The sequence below is a fragment of the Typopeltis vanoorti genome, chromosome 7, assembly GCF_054136105.1.
Source record: "Typopeltis vanoorti isolate ZY-2024b chromosome 7, IOZ_Tvanoo_1.0, whole genome shotgun sequence".
NCBI classification, from domain to species: Eukaryota; Metazoa; Arthropoda; class Arachnida; order Uropygi; family Thelyphonidae; genus Typopeltis; species Typopeltis vanoorti.
In genome coordinates, this window is record NC_143555.1 from 130,897,955 (window position 1) to 130,914,577 (window position 16,623).

Below are 16,623 nucleotides of genomic sequence, written 5' to 3' on the forward strand. Positions count from 1 at the left end.
GAGCAAGGTGGTTTCCCGTTGCCTTCCTTGCAGTATTTTTTTGACTGTAACCTGTGTGTTCAAGGGGACGGTTTGCCTGCTTGAGGGATGAAAATCCCCAGATAAACTGGCGGAAAAAACCCTACTGTCCACGCCCAAGACCGGCTAACTTGGCTATGGCTGAGGAAGATCCTTGAACTCCTGACGGCTCCGACGGGAATCGAACCTAGGACACTCCTTCCCCGGCTTATGGTTGCGAAGCGCAAAGCCACTAGGCTAACCGCGCGGACAATATATATAATATTTTATCTCGGCTTAAATATATATATATATATATATATATATATATATCAGATAGTTAAATTCATCAGAAGTGATCTCCAGGTGGGTTTATAACAAAATATTAAATTATCGAGTTAAATAGTCTAAATGTATCTTAATTAATTAATATAAGAAATAATATTACAGATTAATCTATATTTTATATAAAATTTTGCAAACCAGGGAAAATAAGAAACGCAGAGCAATTTTCTTTCGAAAAATTACTGTAAAGTTTATTAGATGGTTATGTTCTTACAAACACTCTGGTAATATTCGAAAGTTTTAAGCTTTTTCTATTTGTGGCAAAAAATATAGATGGATCCATAATATTATCTATTAAAATATCTCAGTTATTTCAAACAAAGGCATCTCGGTTCTAAACATAAAAATTTGACAGTTATTATGTTAGGGAAAGCAAAATTTCATTTTCCATTTTTACTTTCATTACTTTGAAAACGTTTCAAGTTTCTAAAGTAGTGGATGAAATAAGAAATGAATATATTCAGGATCTTTAATAATTACTCTTAAGCACCGACTGCTGTTCAATTAGTAAAAAATGCTATCTGAAAACGAACTGCGTTGGTTGAATGAGAATTTTGTCCTTTTAAGGTTTCTATCTGATCTCTGATGATAACTACCAGTTCGAAACAGCTGTTAGGTCAGTGAAATCTTAATGAGAAGAACTAATAAAGGACGAATATAAGGAAAGGACGCCTTTTCAGCGTGCACGTCTTATTGTATTCTTATAAGTTTTCCGATGAGCGTTTCGAAACTTTCAAATTTTCTATATACTCATACATTTATTTATTTTCACGTGGTCAGGAGTAGGTGAAGTATTATTATTCATGTTTTTTTTTATTATTTTTTTAATTTTTTTTTTAAATGTTTGCTTAAAAATTTTAATTTAGTATGCTATGCTGCAGCCGAATATTTGGTGCTTCGACAAATCCCTAATTTGAACTTAGTTCCTTCCAAACGATAATAATTCCGATACGGAATCTCAAAATATAAATCAAAATAAAATAAAAAATATACTTTTTTTAGAGGGAATTCTGTACGCTGTTAGTCCAGAGACCTCGCAACTGTGCACTGTATTTCCTACAAGAAAGGAATACAAATTTTGGCAAGATTCCACTATTGACAATATTCCATGCTGAGCAGGAAGCCATTTGGCGTCTGTTACGTGTTTAACCCGCGGATGACATTTTGTTATGATTTCCTATGTCAACTATCGCACATCTGCCGCTATAGTAGCACGAAACCTCTCGCTAACTGGACCGTCCAAACAGGGTCACATCTCGTTCACCCGTGATTGCTGCAAACAGCGAAGTAAATTATCCAGACGCGGTGCCGACAATCTGGAAACGGATATGCGACATGTCGGCAAACAAAAGTCACGCAGCTGCTCCAAGCTCCTAATAGGTTCCGGAGTCACCGATACTTCCCACGGTGGCACTTTTGGCCCTGTTAGTTATACTAATAGGGATAATTACATCTGCGGCTCCCCCCGAAAAAAATGGGTGCTGCGCTCCGATAAGAGACGATGTTTGTGGATTATTTTCGAACTGATTGACGCTGAACGTTTATCTTAGGTCAAGATTGGTTGGGGGGAGGGAGGTTAAACCATTTTGACGAAATCAGATAAATTGGATCGAGTGAGTGAATTTCCCTTTGGCGCTGAGATCTGCTAGTTTACCTTTATATTTACGTTGTTATTGTGAAGAGGTGCTCACGTGATATTTCTACCTTTGTAGGCAGTACCGACAAGCCGAAATACCACGAAAATGATGTGGAGAGAAAACGAGCAAGTTCCCGGGGAATAATACCCAAGGCCAAAATCAAAACTGTCAAGATGACCTTTGTGATCGTCTTCGGTAAGTGGCAAATGACACTTTTAATATTACTAATTGGTGATGTAACTGACGCTTTTAATTTTGTGCAAACACCCTTAATGACACTCTTAAGATTACTCTAAAATGCTATAAAATATGAAAATTCCCAATTATACAGGGGGATTGATATACAGACAGTGAAGGTGCATTTTTTTGCATCCTTAGTAATCCTTCACTGGATAATAATGGAGAATTTATTGCACTCCTGATAACGGTTTAGTTTCATTCATTAACAAGGAAATCATTTTCTCTTCGAATTGCCTTAAAACGGACCCATGAAAACCACTTTTCTTTCTCTTTTCCTCAGTGTTTATCCTTTGCTGGAGTCCGTATTTCGTCTACGATCTGCTACAGGTCTACGGACACATTCCGCAGAGCAAAACCAGTATTGCTGTGACGACGTTCATCCAGAGCATGGCCCCTCTGAACAGCGCCGCCAACCCCATCATCTACTGTCTCTTCTCCACGCACATCTGCCGTAATCTCAGACAAGTAGACGTGCGGATGTCCAGTTACCTTCCTTCGGTGCAGGACAGTCGTTCTCAAACTACCCGCCGTCATCCTTGGTCTCACGAGGAACGACAAAAGACTTGGTAAGTGCTAACTTACAAGATGCATTTGTATTTCATAATTTTAAATGACGTATTTACTCTCCTAGAGACCAGGATTTTTTCTCCATTGCCCTGATACCATACTTGAAATTTCCAAAATTGTATTAGAAATTATTTTCCAAATTCAATATTTTGACAGAAAGAGACGCCCTCGTCCCTTCATCTGAATCTAAATGAATTTTTGATTTGGAGCATCTTGGAGAGCCCTCGAGGTCCATTGTTGTTCGCTGTTCTTAAGTGTTGAAGGAATTTACTAACATACTTTATTCTTCGCATTCCGATTGAAATAAGGGTGAAGAGGATAAATCGATATATTCTTTTGAAGAAATTTAAATTTTTCAAGTATTCTTTGAAATTTCCGCAATAAAATCATGATCCAAGAAAAAAGTATAAGTTGATTATCATAAGGCAATAAAAAAACGAATTCATATATTTAAAAATATACAATTTAAAAATGTACATCATAAATTTAATAATTTTCTTTTATATTATTGTAATATTTTGAATATTTTCGAGAATAACACATTTAACTTAAACACCATATTAATTCTTCTGTAATTTTATTATATTAAAGCTAAAAATCCTATTAATTAACAGATTAACAGAAGAAATGAATGATCGTTACTTTACTTTCTCTTTTGTGAGTCGAATAGTTTAGGTTTGCGTTTATTATGTGTCTTGATGATCATGCAATTTTGAATCAGTGCTCTTACCAAAACAGTCAGTTCAGAGTCCTGCAGCAGTGCCGGTAAGGCTACAACTGCACGGTAAGCATTTTTTTTTTAAATATTTTTTTATAAGATCCACATTGACAGATATGGAACAGCAGCCAAACGAAACAACGTTTGAAGAAGTATATCGGGAATTTATCAGACTGCAGGCTGGGTGAACTACTGTAACAAAAATTGGCCAGGAAAGGTGAAACTTTATGACACGTTTCCCCCGGGCAAGTGTCACAGACGTTGACGCCGAGATTATCGAAGATCAGTCAGAATCGGCAAACCCTGCTACTTCTGATTTTTAAGAAGTCCGCGTACGTAAAAAGCGGAGAACAAAGACAACATAATGGAACAACACGATCAAGTTTCGGACTCCAATGCTTCTCCCAAAGAAAAGGTGCTTCCGATTATATTACGAGAGAAGCAGAGATGGGCTGCATTCAGATCTGCAATGTCCAACCTACACATTGGCTATGTAAACGCCAAAAATGTGGATGAAGGAATAAAGATATATCCTACAACGGTGAGAGACTACAGGCGACTAACAAAAGAAATGGACAATAGAGGTATACAATATCATACCTTTTCGCTCACTCGGAGAAAAATGTAAAAGTATTCCTCCATGGCGTCTGTGAAGACATTGATACAGAAGATATAGTTGCTGATCTAAATTTACAGGATCTACCTCATGTTAAGGTCAGCAGAATGTACAAATCCAACAAATCTTCCATGCCGTTAGTCCTCGTAGAGATCCATTATATATATAAAAATATCTACAACTTGAAGCAATATGCGGGCTCATTGTCATACCAGAGCCAATCTCCGAAAAAGGGCATCTTCTGGGCAGTGCCATAGGTGTCAAAAGTTTGGTCATTCCCAGAAATTATGTAAAGCTGAATTTAAATGTTTGATATGCGGGGACAGCCACCCAACTAATATCTGCATAAAGCCAAAAACAACTCCTGCTAAATGTGCCAACTGCGGTGGTCCCCATCCTGCCAACTACAAGGGATGCATTCAGCACCCAAAAAATAGACGGATGGAATCAGCCAAACAGTCCTCTTCCTCTAGTACAAGAACACCAGAGGCCCCTGCACCACAGCCAGAGGCTCAGCGTCCACAGTCAGAGACCTTCAAGGATAGAGTGAACCAAAAGCAAACAAGAAGTTATGCTGACCTCGCCCGTACAAACAAATCAGCATCTACAAACCTAACAGCTGTTATTATAGCCTCTCTAGCCAACATGCTACAATAAGTCAACTTGTCAAACCCTTCAGCAACCTCCACCAAAAGATTTCTCCGTGAAACAAAGGTCATCCTCGTAGTGCTAATTGATGAGTAGAAACAAATTTATTTCAGCCTCTTTGCAGATTATTGCATGGAATGCAAATGGCCTAAGAAACAAAATTCTGGAACTTCAAGAATTCACTAACAGATATCAACCAGATGTTATATAAATCATTGAATCTCATCTAAGACCCTCAGGCAACCCTAAAATAAGGGATTACTGCCTATACAGAAATGACAGATTGCTCTACAGAGGTGGCGGCACTGCCATCTTTATTTAAAAATTACATCAAGCACAATTCTTGAACAACCCTCCAACTACTAATCTTGAGATCATGGGCGTGGAGGTGTTCACCAGCTCGGCTGGCAGACTGAAAATCTATTCTGCTTACAACCCACCCCTAAACACTCTATTACACTCTGACCTAAATGCCATATTATGCGTCAGAGAACCCACTATTATAGCAGGGTATCTGAACTCCAAGCACCCTGCATGGAATTGCAGATCCACCAACAAGAACGGTTACATCCTTTCCAACTTCATAAGATCACACAATGCTGTTGTGACAGGCCCCACCGAACCAACTCATCTTAGTGCGCTTGGAACTGCGAACATCCTGGATATAGCTATCCTGCGGGACATTAATCTTCAATACAGCCTAAGATCATTAAATGAGTTGTCCTCTGATCACAACCCAATACTACTTCAGATGGGTAGAAACAAGAATACCTGTCTCATCCCCCTCACTACTATATATCGTGGGAAAGATTGTCGGAAGTGCTCAGGAATAGTATTGGCCCAGTTCCTCACATACGTACAAACGAAGACATAGAATCTGCAGTTACAAGCCTCTCCCAACTAATTAACTCCGCCATAACGATAGCCACCCTCTACAAATCTGTCCACAAGCCTGGTCGTCTGACTGAAGACATTATGAACTTGATCAGGGGGAAAAAACAGAGCCAGGAAATGATTTCGTAACACTTGTGCGCCACAAGATAAACCAAATCTAAACAGACATACTGGGGCTGTGAGAGATACACTAAAGGCTCACAGAGACCATCTATGGGAAGAAAAATTAGCCTCTATCTCACCTACTCATCACTCCGTTTGGGGATTACTAAGAAATATCAAAAACAAAGGCAAATCTCTTTCCCCAATCCTCTATGACCAGGGTCTTGTTCACACTGATGTGGAAAAGGCGGAAGCCTTGGCAAGAAATTTGGAAGGGCAATGCAAACCTGCATATGGAAATCTAAAATTCAATCACATATACAAAATTCACAAACAGGTCAGGCACTCACTCAGACTTCCTGATACCAGTACTGACCTCATTGTACCCACATCACCTGGTAAAATATGCAATATTATTAAAAACTTAAAGAACAAAAAAGCTCCTGGACCAGACTGCATTTCAAACAGGGTGATCAAGCTGTTGCCTCGAAAAGCTGCAGTGCACTTGACCATTATAATAAATGCAATCGTAAGATTTCACTGTTTTCCTTCCACCTGGAAACTGACTGATGTAATCCCTATACATAAGCCAAGCAAGGACCCACACCTACCGCAAAAGTTTCGTCCCAGTCTTATCTTCAACCTGGGTAATGTTGCGGAGAAGTTCATCCTCTCATGACTCCAAACTTCAGTAAATGACCGAAACATCCTCCCCAAAGATGTTTCATCCTCCCCATCAAATCCACAGAATTGTGGAATACATCACCACCAGCTATAACTGGCGCCAGTGCACAGGAGTTGTATTTCTAGACCTATCCAAAGAATTTGACAAAATTTGACATTTTGGACTCCTAAACAAACTTATCTCAGCCATCATCTTACTAAACATGGTTCATCTAATCCGGTCATATCTTCAGAATAGATCAATACAAGTCAAAAGCAATGGTTCTACCTCATCCCAGCGCTATTTCGTCGATGAAGTGCCGCAGCGTCCATACTAGCTCCATTACTGTTTTCAATATACATGTCAGACATCCCGCACAATCCGATGACTTCCATTTTGGCCCTGTATACGGACGATGATACTAACCAGATCTCTCAGACCCCATTTCATTACCAGAAAGATTAAAGAAAACCTTCTAAAGCTGGAGGGTTGGTTCTTCAAGTGGAGATTGAAAGTCAGCCCCGCAAAAAAGCTCAGCTGTTCTTTTCTCAAAAAGGCCAATATCTCCTGCAGGAGATGTGTTGCTATTCAATACTAAAATTCCATGGCAGACTGAAACAAAATACCTGGGTGTAATTCTCGACAAAAGCTAACTTTCAACCAACACATCAAGTCTACGTGCGCACAGGTATCTAAAGCAATCACTCAGATCTATCCGCTAATTAATAGAAATAGCAAGCTCAGCAACAGAATCAAATTGCAACTATACCAGATGACGAATCGTCCTATCATCACCTATGCCTCTCCAGCCTGGAGCCAAACCTCTAATACTAACATTATCAAGATAGAGCGAGTGCAGAACAAGTGCTTAAGAATGATTCTGAACGCCCCGTGGTATGTTAGAAACAATCAACTTCATAGAGATAAAAATATTCCTTATATTTTCTCTTTTCTACAATCCTTAGCATCCAAGTTTTTCCTAAAGACGTCCACACACCCCCAACGATTTGGTTCAGCAAGCTGCAGCATACTAGGCAACGGACATATTCAAACATGGAAAATCAAAAGCTATTTTAACCTCCTTTAGCGATGCATAATCTCCATGCCCAATCAGAGCGAGCAAACAGCTCACAAAATTTACCCTCACTGTAACCGCAACAGATAGTGGGGAATATGAAAAGCATTTTGCTTCACCCCTAAAGACATAAATGTCAATTGTCAATAATTAACAGAACTTTCTCCTCATTTTTCATTGAATAATTCTTATGCTGATGCAGGAAGGATGAAGGGAAAATGAAGCAAAAATAAACAAATTATGAAAAACACCCAAATTATTTTCTCTACACTCAGATATGAGTAACACGACTAGCACCAATAACTCGTTATAGATCGTTATGGAACGCAATTGGCATTCTTAACAAAATGTATGAACTACATGAGTTTTTCTTTTACTGTTTAGATATCGACATACTGTTCCCTAAGGAAATTCTAAATCTTATTCTTACCAAAAACAGTACATCGGCAATATCATAAAACTCTAGCCCCTCAAGACCGTCAAGAACTTAATACGACCACTAATTTAATCTACTATGCTATCAAAGATTTCCGCAACCAGCACTGGGACAACACACTCCGATCTCTACAACCAGATGATCAGTTTCTATGGAAAAGTTTAAAATCCCTCTGCAAAACACCAAATTATGTTCTACCATTACATGGCGAGCTTCGTATTGCATATCGTGACGATGAAAAAGCAGAAGCATTCGCAGTCTTGAACTTCAGTTTAATCCCAACTACGCATTTGCAGACTTATCATTCGGTTTCAAAGTACATCGGCAGGTACGTCACACTCTGAATTACCGTATCAATTGAATATCCGCCCAACCTCCACAGCTGAAATCCACGGAATTATCAAAACACTTAATAATAAAAAAGCTCCGGGCCCGGATGGAATCACAAGCAAAGTTATTCAATGTCTACCACAAAAAGCACTCATGCATATGGTTGCTATCACAAATGCAGTGCTCAGACTTAGCTACTTTCCAACTAGATGGAAAACAGTGGTCATAATTTAATTCCCAATGAAATATGTTCAGTGTATGCACAGTCATTACTTCATTCGGCAAAGGTTTCCACTCTCCATGCAAAAAAGTCATGCCTCACTCTCATATGTGCCTTTATACAGTTTCCAAGAATGATCTCTTATTTCTATCTCCTTACGTCTTTCAACCCTTTGTAAAATATCCTGGGTATCTATCTGATAAGTTCGTCTTAACAATTGATATGTCTCCTTCGCCGAATCGTCCGCTATCACCGCTCCTCCACGAATTTGACTAGAGTCTACAAGTAACTTTCACTCAATCTTTCCTCTTAGTCCAAAAACCCGAAACTGTGTTTGTTAATCTGTCTCTGAACTATTTCCAGAGCTTGCTTCTCACCTAGAAACGCAGTTGAATAAATATCAGTACCAAATAATCCAGATGTTGACTTTAGTCTTGTACAGTGGAATGATCATATCCACATCTCTACTTGTCAATGTTTTCATTTGTATACTGGTATTTCTTTATATATTTCTTTGTGTTGTTTTATCACTTTGGAACATATCCTTTGAACTTCTTATGCCTCGACTGAAGTTGCTAGAAATATTTAGTAATATTGCATAGGGGCAAAATATTATACATATTTAATCAATTGACACTCGTGATGCCACCTGGTGTAAGTACTTCAGTCTTTTGGTTGGTATGTCTATTTTTGAACTTTCAACTGGAATTATCTTGTTGAGACAATCTGACCATCGTTTGCTTAGCCTTTCGTCTTAAGACGACCAATAACAAATGAGGTTGCTCAAGAAACAATCTTCCTTCACTTTTCTGATGTAAACTGACATCATTAAACCCTTCTATTGACTCCATGGAGACACACGTGAGATCGATACAAGCTGATAAAGAACGGGAAGTTATTTAGCGGCACATTTACTTTTAATAGCCTCTTTTCTTCACTATTCTGTCGTGTTTATTGCCCGCTTCCCTCGCCATCCCATCTTTTTTTCACAAGTCCAGTCTCTGTTCTTTAAATGTCACACACACACACACACACACACACACACACACACACACACACACACACACACACACACACACACACACACACACACACACACACACACGTTGAATTTGTGCCAGCCACAACTTTAATGGACACTTAGTGATAGAAGAAGCGAACCATGCCTCCACCTCCTAGCATTCTCGTACGGCTATTTAACCCTCCCTCCGCGGAAGTGATTTAACTGGGCTCAGTCACGACCCCGACTTCTTAATGTACTCCTTACAACGCCCTGAATAAATTCACCGATATTACATAAAGATCTTCCAGCTGTTTTTTATCGATTGCAACAAATTGGCAACTTGCGTGACGTACATAACACGTGATCTCTGATTAGCTTGATTCCATACTAGTTTTATCTTTCTCAAATACGTTCCTTGCTTTGATAAGTTTAATGGTCATTAGCGCCAGCCAACAGTAAGCTGCTATGAGTGTTGTCATAAAAATACGGGATCTAAGTTATTATACAAAATAAATAAAAATATTACTGGAGCTTAGTTATTCTTCAAAATAATTACTCGATTCATCTAAACATTTCTCATAGCCTATTTTAATTTTCAGCAATTCTGAAACATTTCCAACATGGCTAGTGGAAATTCTTGACAGAGAAATGTTTTTTTTTTTTTTTTTTTTTTTTTTTTTTTTTTTTTTTGGCTAGATGGGTGAAGCAAATGCTTTTCATATTCCCCGTTATCTGTAGAAGAAAATATATGGACAAGGTGTTATGGTGTAAAATGATGTCCTTTGTTGCCTATTGTAATTTGTATGGCTATTTGCGCCTTTGTAAACTCTGTATTATTTATTTAGCTTTATCTTTACTTCTATATTTAATTTTCTGTTTTCTTCTATACTTCGATTTTACTGTTAAAAAAAAATCAGCTAAAACCTTTTTGTTCCCGTATATAGGGAGGAGGCGAGGCCGTTTAACCCTATCTAACTTTCGGAGACTGAGTGGGCAGTTCAATCTACACTGACAGCCAATCAGAGATGGCTGGCCCAAGGCTATCACTTGGATCAGCCATCTCTCTTCACTGCACGCAGTGAAGAGAGATGGCTCAACAAGTGCTGCCATCTCATGGTCCCTAACCCTAACATAATATATTTGATGTCTGAAATACTGTGGGTTCTACGGTCGATTTTACTTCTTCTATATCTCTATTCTTCATTAACCTTATTTAATCCCTCTTTTAACTTTATCTAATCCTTTCATGTACTCTATTAACCTTAGTATCCTTGCTCTACCTTCAGTATTCTTTACCTATACCGCAGATCACAGAAATTTATTTTTGATATAACGACTGCACCACCAGTGGTCTCGGTGTGGTTTAATAAATATCAATACTTCTAGTAAAGTTCGCCTTCTATTTTAAGGCCCTTCTTAATAATATTTTATAGTCGTGGCTAACACTTAATTTCAATTTGTAGCTATTTGTAAACTCCCTGCTCACAGGATCGCTTTTGTTTGGAAACAGTGCATTGTTTAACACCTTAGAGAAAAACTTCTAAGTGAAGTTTTTCTCTAAGGTGTTAGAGAAAAACTTTCTCTAAGTTTAACACCTTAGAGAAAAACTTCCTTTCTAACATTTATGTATGCATGCAACATAATACAAATCATTAAGCAATTTAAAGAAAAAACTATTAGCCCATTTACAATATAGGAATTATCATGCCTTGTTAACTATAACTATAAACTCCTGCTTTCACTTTATATAAACTTCTCTTTGTCCGTGCGGTTATCCTAGTGGCTTTGTGCTTCGCAACCATATGCCTGGGGTAGGAGTGCCCTAGGTTCGATTCCCGTCGACGACTTGAGGAGATTAAGGATTTTCCTCAGCCGTAGCCAAGTTAGCCGGTCTTTGGCATGTTCAGCAGGGTTTTTTCCGCAAGTTTATCTGGGGCTTTTCATCCCGCAAGCAGGCAAACTGGTCTCTTGAACACACACGGATTACAGTCAGGAATACTGATCCAGCCATAGGCCTGATTCGTCAGCTATGCCAGTTCCGGAGCCCAGATAAAATTTGGGGGGACTTCGATGGTGCCATATCCCCCGTAAAAGGGGACTCACGGTCATTGCACCATCACATGGAATTTATTTATTTTATTTAACTTCTCTTTATGCAAATTATTTTCATACTATATACAGTAACTCTATAAACCTATCAGTCCTAAAACAGTCTCTCATAACATAGGCAAAATTACATTGAAAACAAACTCACGTGACTTCTTTATCAGTGTAGTGCACTTGCTCACATTCAGTAAAGGATTACTGAATTCTTTGGCTTCTCTTCCATATCTGGTCTTGGGCTTTTACTTGGAGATTTCAAGAACACCGACATTTCATCGACGAATGGCTGGCTGAACCTGGAGCACAATTTCCTGACGTTATAGACTCGGGCGATGGTCTGACGGTCAAGACCTCATGCAGTTGTCCCACTGGCAATGCATTAGGTCAAGTGCCGCTGCGCCCAGAGTAATTAATCGGCTCCTGAGGCTTTCCATCTCAGCATCACTCGAATTGGACGAAAGTCGTGGATCGACAATACTCTCTCTCTCCTCTATTCCTCCTTTTTCTTCTCTTGGTATCGATCTCGATCTCTTTTTCCATGATGCCTTATATTCAGTTTTCCCGTGACTTTGGACGAAGGTTTGAGACCCCCGAACTTTCCTGCACAAACTGTTGGCCATCTTTTGAACTCAGACTTCTAGCTCTCCCTGAAGTGCACATTTAATCTACTTAACGGAACGCATAGCCATGTTAGATGTATGTTGCCCCTTTTAACACACCTTGAATGCGGTATCAGACTGGCAGGTTTCTTTTACATTTTATCTAAATACTAACACAATATATTTCCGATTTCTAAAACATTGCCCTTGAACTTCTATTTACACAATTTATCATGCTAATTCCTTTGGGTTTTAATAGATGGGCTCTTAGTATTATATGTAGAGAAAATTAACATGTTTATTTTTGTGAATTTTGGATGTGACCCCTGTAAAAGCCGATGCAATAAAAAATGGAAAAATTTACGTTGCATCGAATTTTACAATGGAGCTATAGGCTGTGATCATGGCAGGAGGGTACAGCAATAGCCAAGCCTCAGTTAAAACTTCATTGGCTACAGCATTGCCATCCATTACCTCACTAGATACCAATTTTAGTCGCCTCGTACGACATGCATGGGCTAGAGCGGGTAGATTTTTAAGTAAAGTCCTTTCTAAAAATTAAGACGATTCTCCATACCACTCCCTACGAGATCGTCCAACTCAGCGTTGGTTCCACTCAGTGACGTCCCCCCCCCCACCATTGAGCAGAACCGCTCCTATTCCAGGGAAAAGCATCCATCAACAAGGCCATCACGGGCCCCGCTGGGGAACACCCTCCCCAGAGATTTAAACTGCTCTCTCTGGGTAAACCTCCAGAAATGTAACCCCCCACCCCACCGGGAGCAAAATTCCGGAAGAAACCTAAGAGAGCGAAACTCTGTGTCCAATTTTAGTCGCCTTTTACGACATGCATGGGCTACAGTGGTGCCATTCTTATCCCGGCCACCACACGGAGTTTGACGTAGTAATTAGAAGCAAATTAAAATTTATGATGTCGTCTTAAAATAATAAAATGGTTTCAAGATATTTTATCGCAAAAATTCGTGGATTATTAAACTAATTGCTCATAATATTTATACTAGAACAGCAATGATAATACTTTCAGTAATTATTTATACTAATAATATAAATCTATATTATTTTTTATTTGTTATTAATTATAGCTAGCACCTTTTTATCAATTACTGTTCTCATTAAATCTTAAAAGTCAGATTAATTTCTATATATCATTTGACCATATTTTCTTAAATCGAATGAATAATATGAAAAAACAATAAAATTATTTAGAGTTTTTATTGTCACTTATTTTTACTATATAATCTAATTATCACCTTTCTGGCTAAAATCAGATTTTCGCTCCCCATTTTCCTACACCTGCTATTTATGTTATTTTCTTTATTATAAATAAAGAATGAGGATTGATCATTATTTTAATTATTTTATTATTTTTTTTTTATTTCGAAGCGTCTCGTACAATTAATTTAGCAGAATGTGGTGAAATGAAAACACGTGCTTATATACATATGTTCGTTCTGACTCAAAAATATCATTGCAAGTGACTTAAAAAAGAAAAAAGAAAAAGATCAGAGTATGCGACCACGAGATAAAGTGTAGTTTTCCGTAGTTGTGTATCAATCACTCTATTTTTCATTTTCTTAATTTATTGTAATTCTGGTTTGATTTTTTATTTTATTTTATTTTTCAGGAGGCTTTCTCTGTGCAACTGGCTGGCCAGCAAGCTGTGCTGCTGTTTTCCGTTTGCACAGCAGCACCGCCTAAGCGACAGCACAATTACCAGAGCTTCAGAATATACTACCATGACGGAAACGATAACCCGATCGTCAGGAAGAAGTTGCAGCTCTCAGCAGGTATCTATGAGGTCACGACCTTCTAATTCTGTGCTCAAGAAGCCTTTAATGGAGCGTGAAGATACAGTGTGCAGCGAGATCGTACATTATCCTGTAAATTCCCGCGTGTAAGAAGTGAGGGGACCCTTCCTCTCTCTCCCCCCGTCTGTATAAATAAACTGTTATTTAGTCCACGTGCATGTGTAATCGTGACTGCTCAACCCTCCTTAAACTAGGAGGTATTCGTTCAGAAAAGTACTTTAAAAAAAGAAAATAAAATAAAAAGCAAGAAAATGCAGAAAAATGCCAAAAATAAAACACAGTATAATCAAAATAAATATATTTAGAGATTACTTAAATATCAATCAGTTATATATTAATAAAAATAACCTCTCGTCATTAAACGTATTTTTATTACAAAAAAAATTATGCAAATTATTTTTATTGACTTGTGTCTGCGTTCTTAGTTTCACGTGAACATTTTTTCCATACACACACATTTACCAATGCCATTTTGACTTTAATACCATCCATCTATTGTAATAATCCATCAACTTGTCTACAATCGTCTAGTCATTTATCACTACGATGAATTATATGTGAATAATATTTTACCTTAAATACTGCATAAGAAAGAGAACACTAATCATATGAGAGGGGGAAAAACTGTTTTCTTAAGAATATCGATAAAAAAGATTTTTTTTTTTTTTTTTTCAAATCTAACCCAAACTACTCAAAACTTCATATCAATACTTTTCGAAAGTTATAGGACAAAAAAAAAAAAAAAAAAAAAAAAAAAAAAAAAAAAAAAGATGATAGAACAACGACAATGGAAGCAATATTGGAAATATCCTAATATTATTTATTATCTCTGAAAAGACATGCATGTTGAGTAACTGAGAGGGCGCTACGGTCGTAACAAAAAAAAAAAAGAATTGAAACGAATAAACTTCGAATATGAAGAGGATTTGCTAAAATTAACGATTTCATTTATTTGTAAAGTAAACTTTCCCATAAAAGCATTTTATTAGATATTATAGAATTAAATTGCCAATTTGTTTCTTTTTCAGACCTTTAGTAATTGTATTTTATTAAAAGGCTAAAATTCCTCGTCAATATATCAGTACCAATGAATAGTTACTGGATATTATCGAGGAATTTATGAATATTTATATATTAATTAATTGAAATTCGCTGACGAATAAAATAAACAAAAATTGTTGTTCTCTATATAAACATCATTAAATAAAATCTGTTTATATAGCCATTTTAATGCACATGTGTCTTTTTTATAAATAAATAAATAAAATAAGCATTTTGTTAGAAATATGCAAAATACAGTTTACTTTTGAAAGGACCTGATTTTTAGTTATGATTTCTAAAACTGAACACATGAAATGTAGAATTGTTTCCTGGGGTTACGTTATCGGTACGGAATGACGATGGATGATATATATATATATACATATATCATCTTATATAGCATATATTTATTTTTGTTTCTGCTGTTTTTTTTTTGTTATTCTTTCGAAAATTAAACTCAAGATGCGATTCAAGAATGAGATCCTATCCTTAAGAAGTGAAATTTGATATGCTCCAATGGGCGTCACTTCAAGAAGAATGAGCGCCAGATGTCCACCTGTTTGTGACCTTCTCAACAAGCTGTTCTATTTCTCCGTTCGTTACTCATCAGTAAACGATAATTGTTTCTGAACTATTGATGAAATAGGTGTCTCAAGAGACAAGTTTCTGGTTTCTTGTGCAAATATGAACAAGAAAAATGTCTCCATGAACAGAGTTGGAATATTTCCAAGTAGCATCGAATGTACTTGGGATGAAAGATGCCCTTTTCTCTTGTCTGTTAGTGTCTAGGCCAGTGATGACGAACCTATGACACGCGTGTCAGCACTGACACACTTGAGGGTTTCAGGTGACACACCTTGGATGTTGAAAGATATTGGTATTCTGATGAAGAAACTGCGATAAATCGTGTAAAATCGCTCTCAGTTAAGGCGAAAGTAGGTTTCTGTTTATTGAAATAATTATATTTTATAGTTAGCCTTTTTTTATTTATTTTGTAGTTAGCCTATAAACAACGAGCGTTTTAAGTTTACATTTTCTTTCTTAATCATTATAATTTCTGCAGTCATATGATATTATAAAAACTTATAAAAATTATTATCAATATTATACGATACCAACTTATAAATACGTCCTTTATATATATTATAAATATTTATATATATTATCAATATTATACGATACAAACTTATAAATACGTCCTTTATATTACGAACTTTAAGTTTTTATTTGACTCCTGTGTGAAATTCGTTCATGCATGCATTCCAAGTCTCTCGACTGAGTAATACAAGTTCTAAACATATTTAAAACCACTTTAACAGAAAATATAATTCGCAGCATTAAATATTGAATTTATTTGAGTAAATAATGAAAGCATTTTTATAGTTGCAATAAATTCAGTAAATTTTGTTAAATAATGCAAATAGTAACAACTTACGAGAGTAAAACGTAACAAGGTTGCTACGAACGTACCGGTAATAAATCTGACAATCCTGATGAAAGAAGTAGTGGTAGTCTTGCATGGTCTGCGACTTAAGTAATTTGAGTTGCTGGTGTATAAT

General features: G+C 37.0%; 1 protein-coding gene across 1 annotated transcript in view; it reads left to right on the forward strand.

Annotated features, from left to right (window-relative positions):
- Positions 1-14,175, forward strand: part of LOC150105070 (cardioacceleratory peptide receptor-like) — a 151,843-nt gene extending 137,668 nt beyond the window's left edge. The window contains exons 6-8 of the mRNA XM_090396128.1: positions 2,055-2,174; positions 2,500-2,785; positions 13,840-14,175. Coding sequence (XP_090252254.1) covers positions 2,055-2,174; positions 2,500-2,785; positions 13,840-14,113 — 680 coding nt within the window. The 3' untranslated portion in view covers positions 14,114-14,175. The remainder of the gene's footprint in view (positions 1-2,054; positions 2,175-2,499; positions 2,786-13,839) is intronic.
- Positions 14,176-16,623: the final 2,448 nt, after the last annotated feature.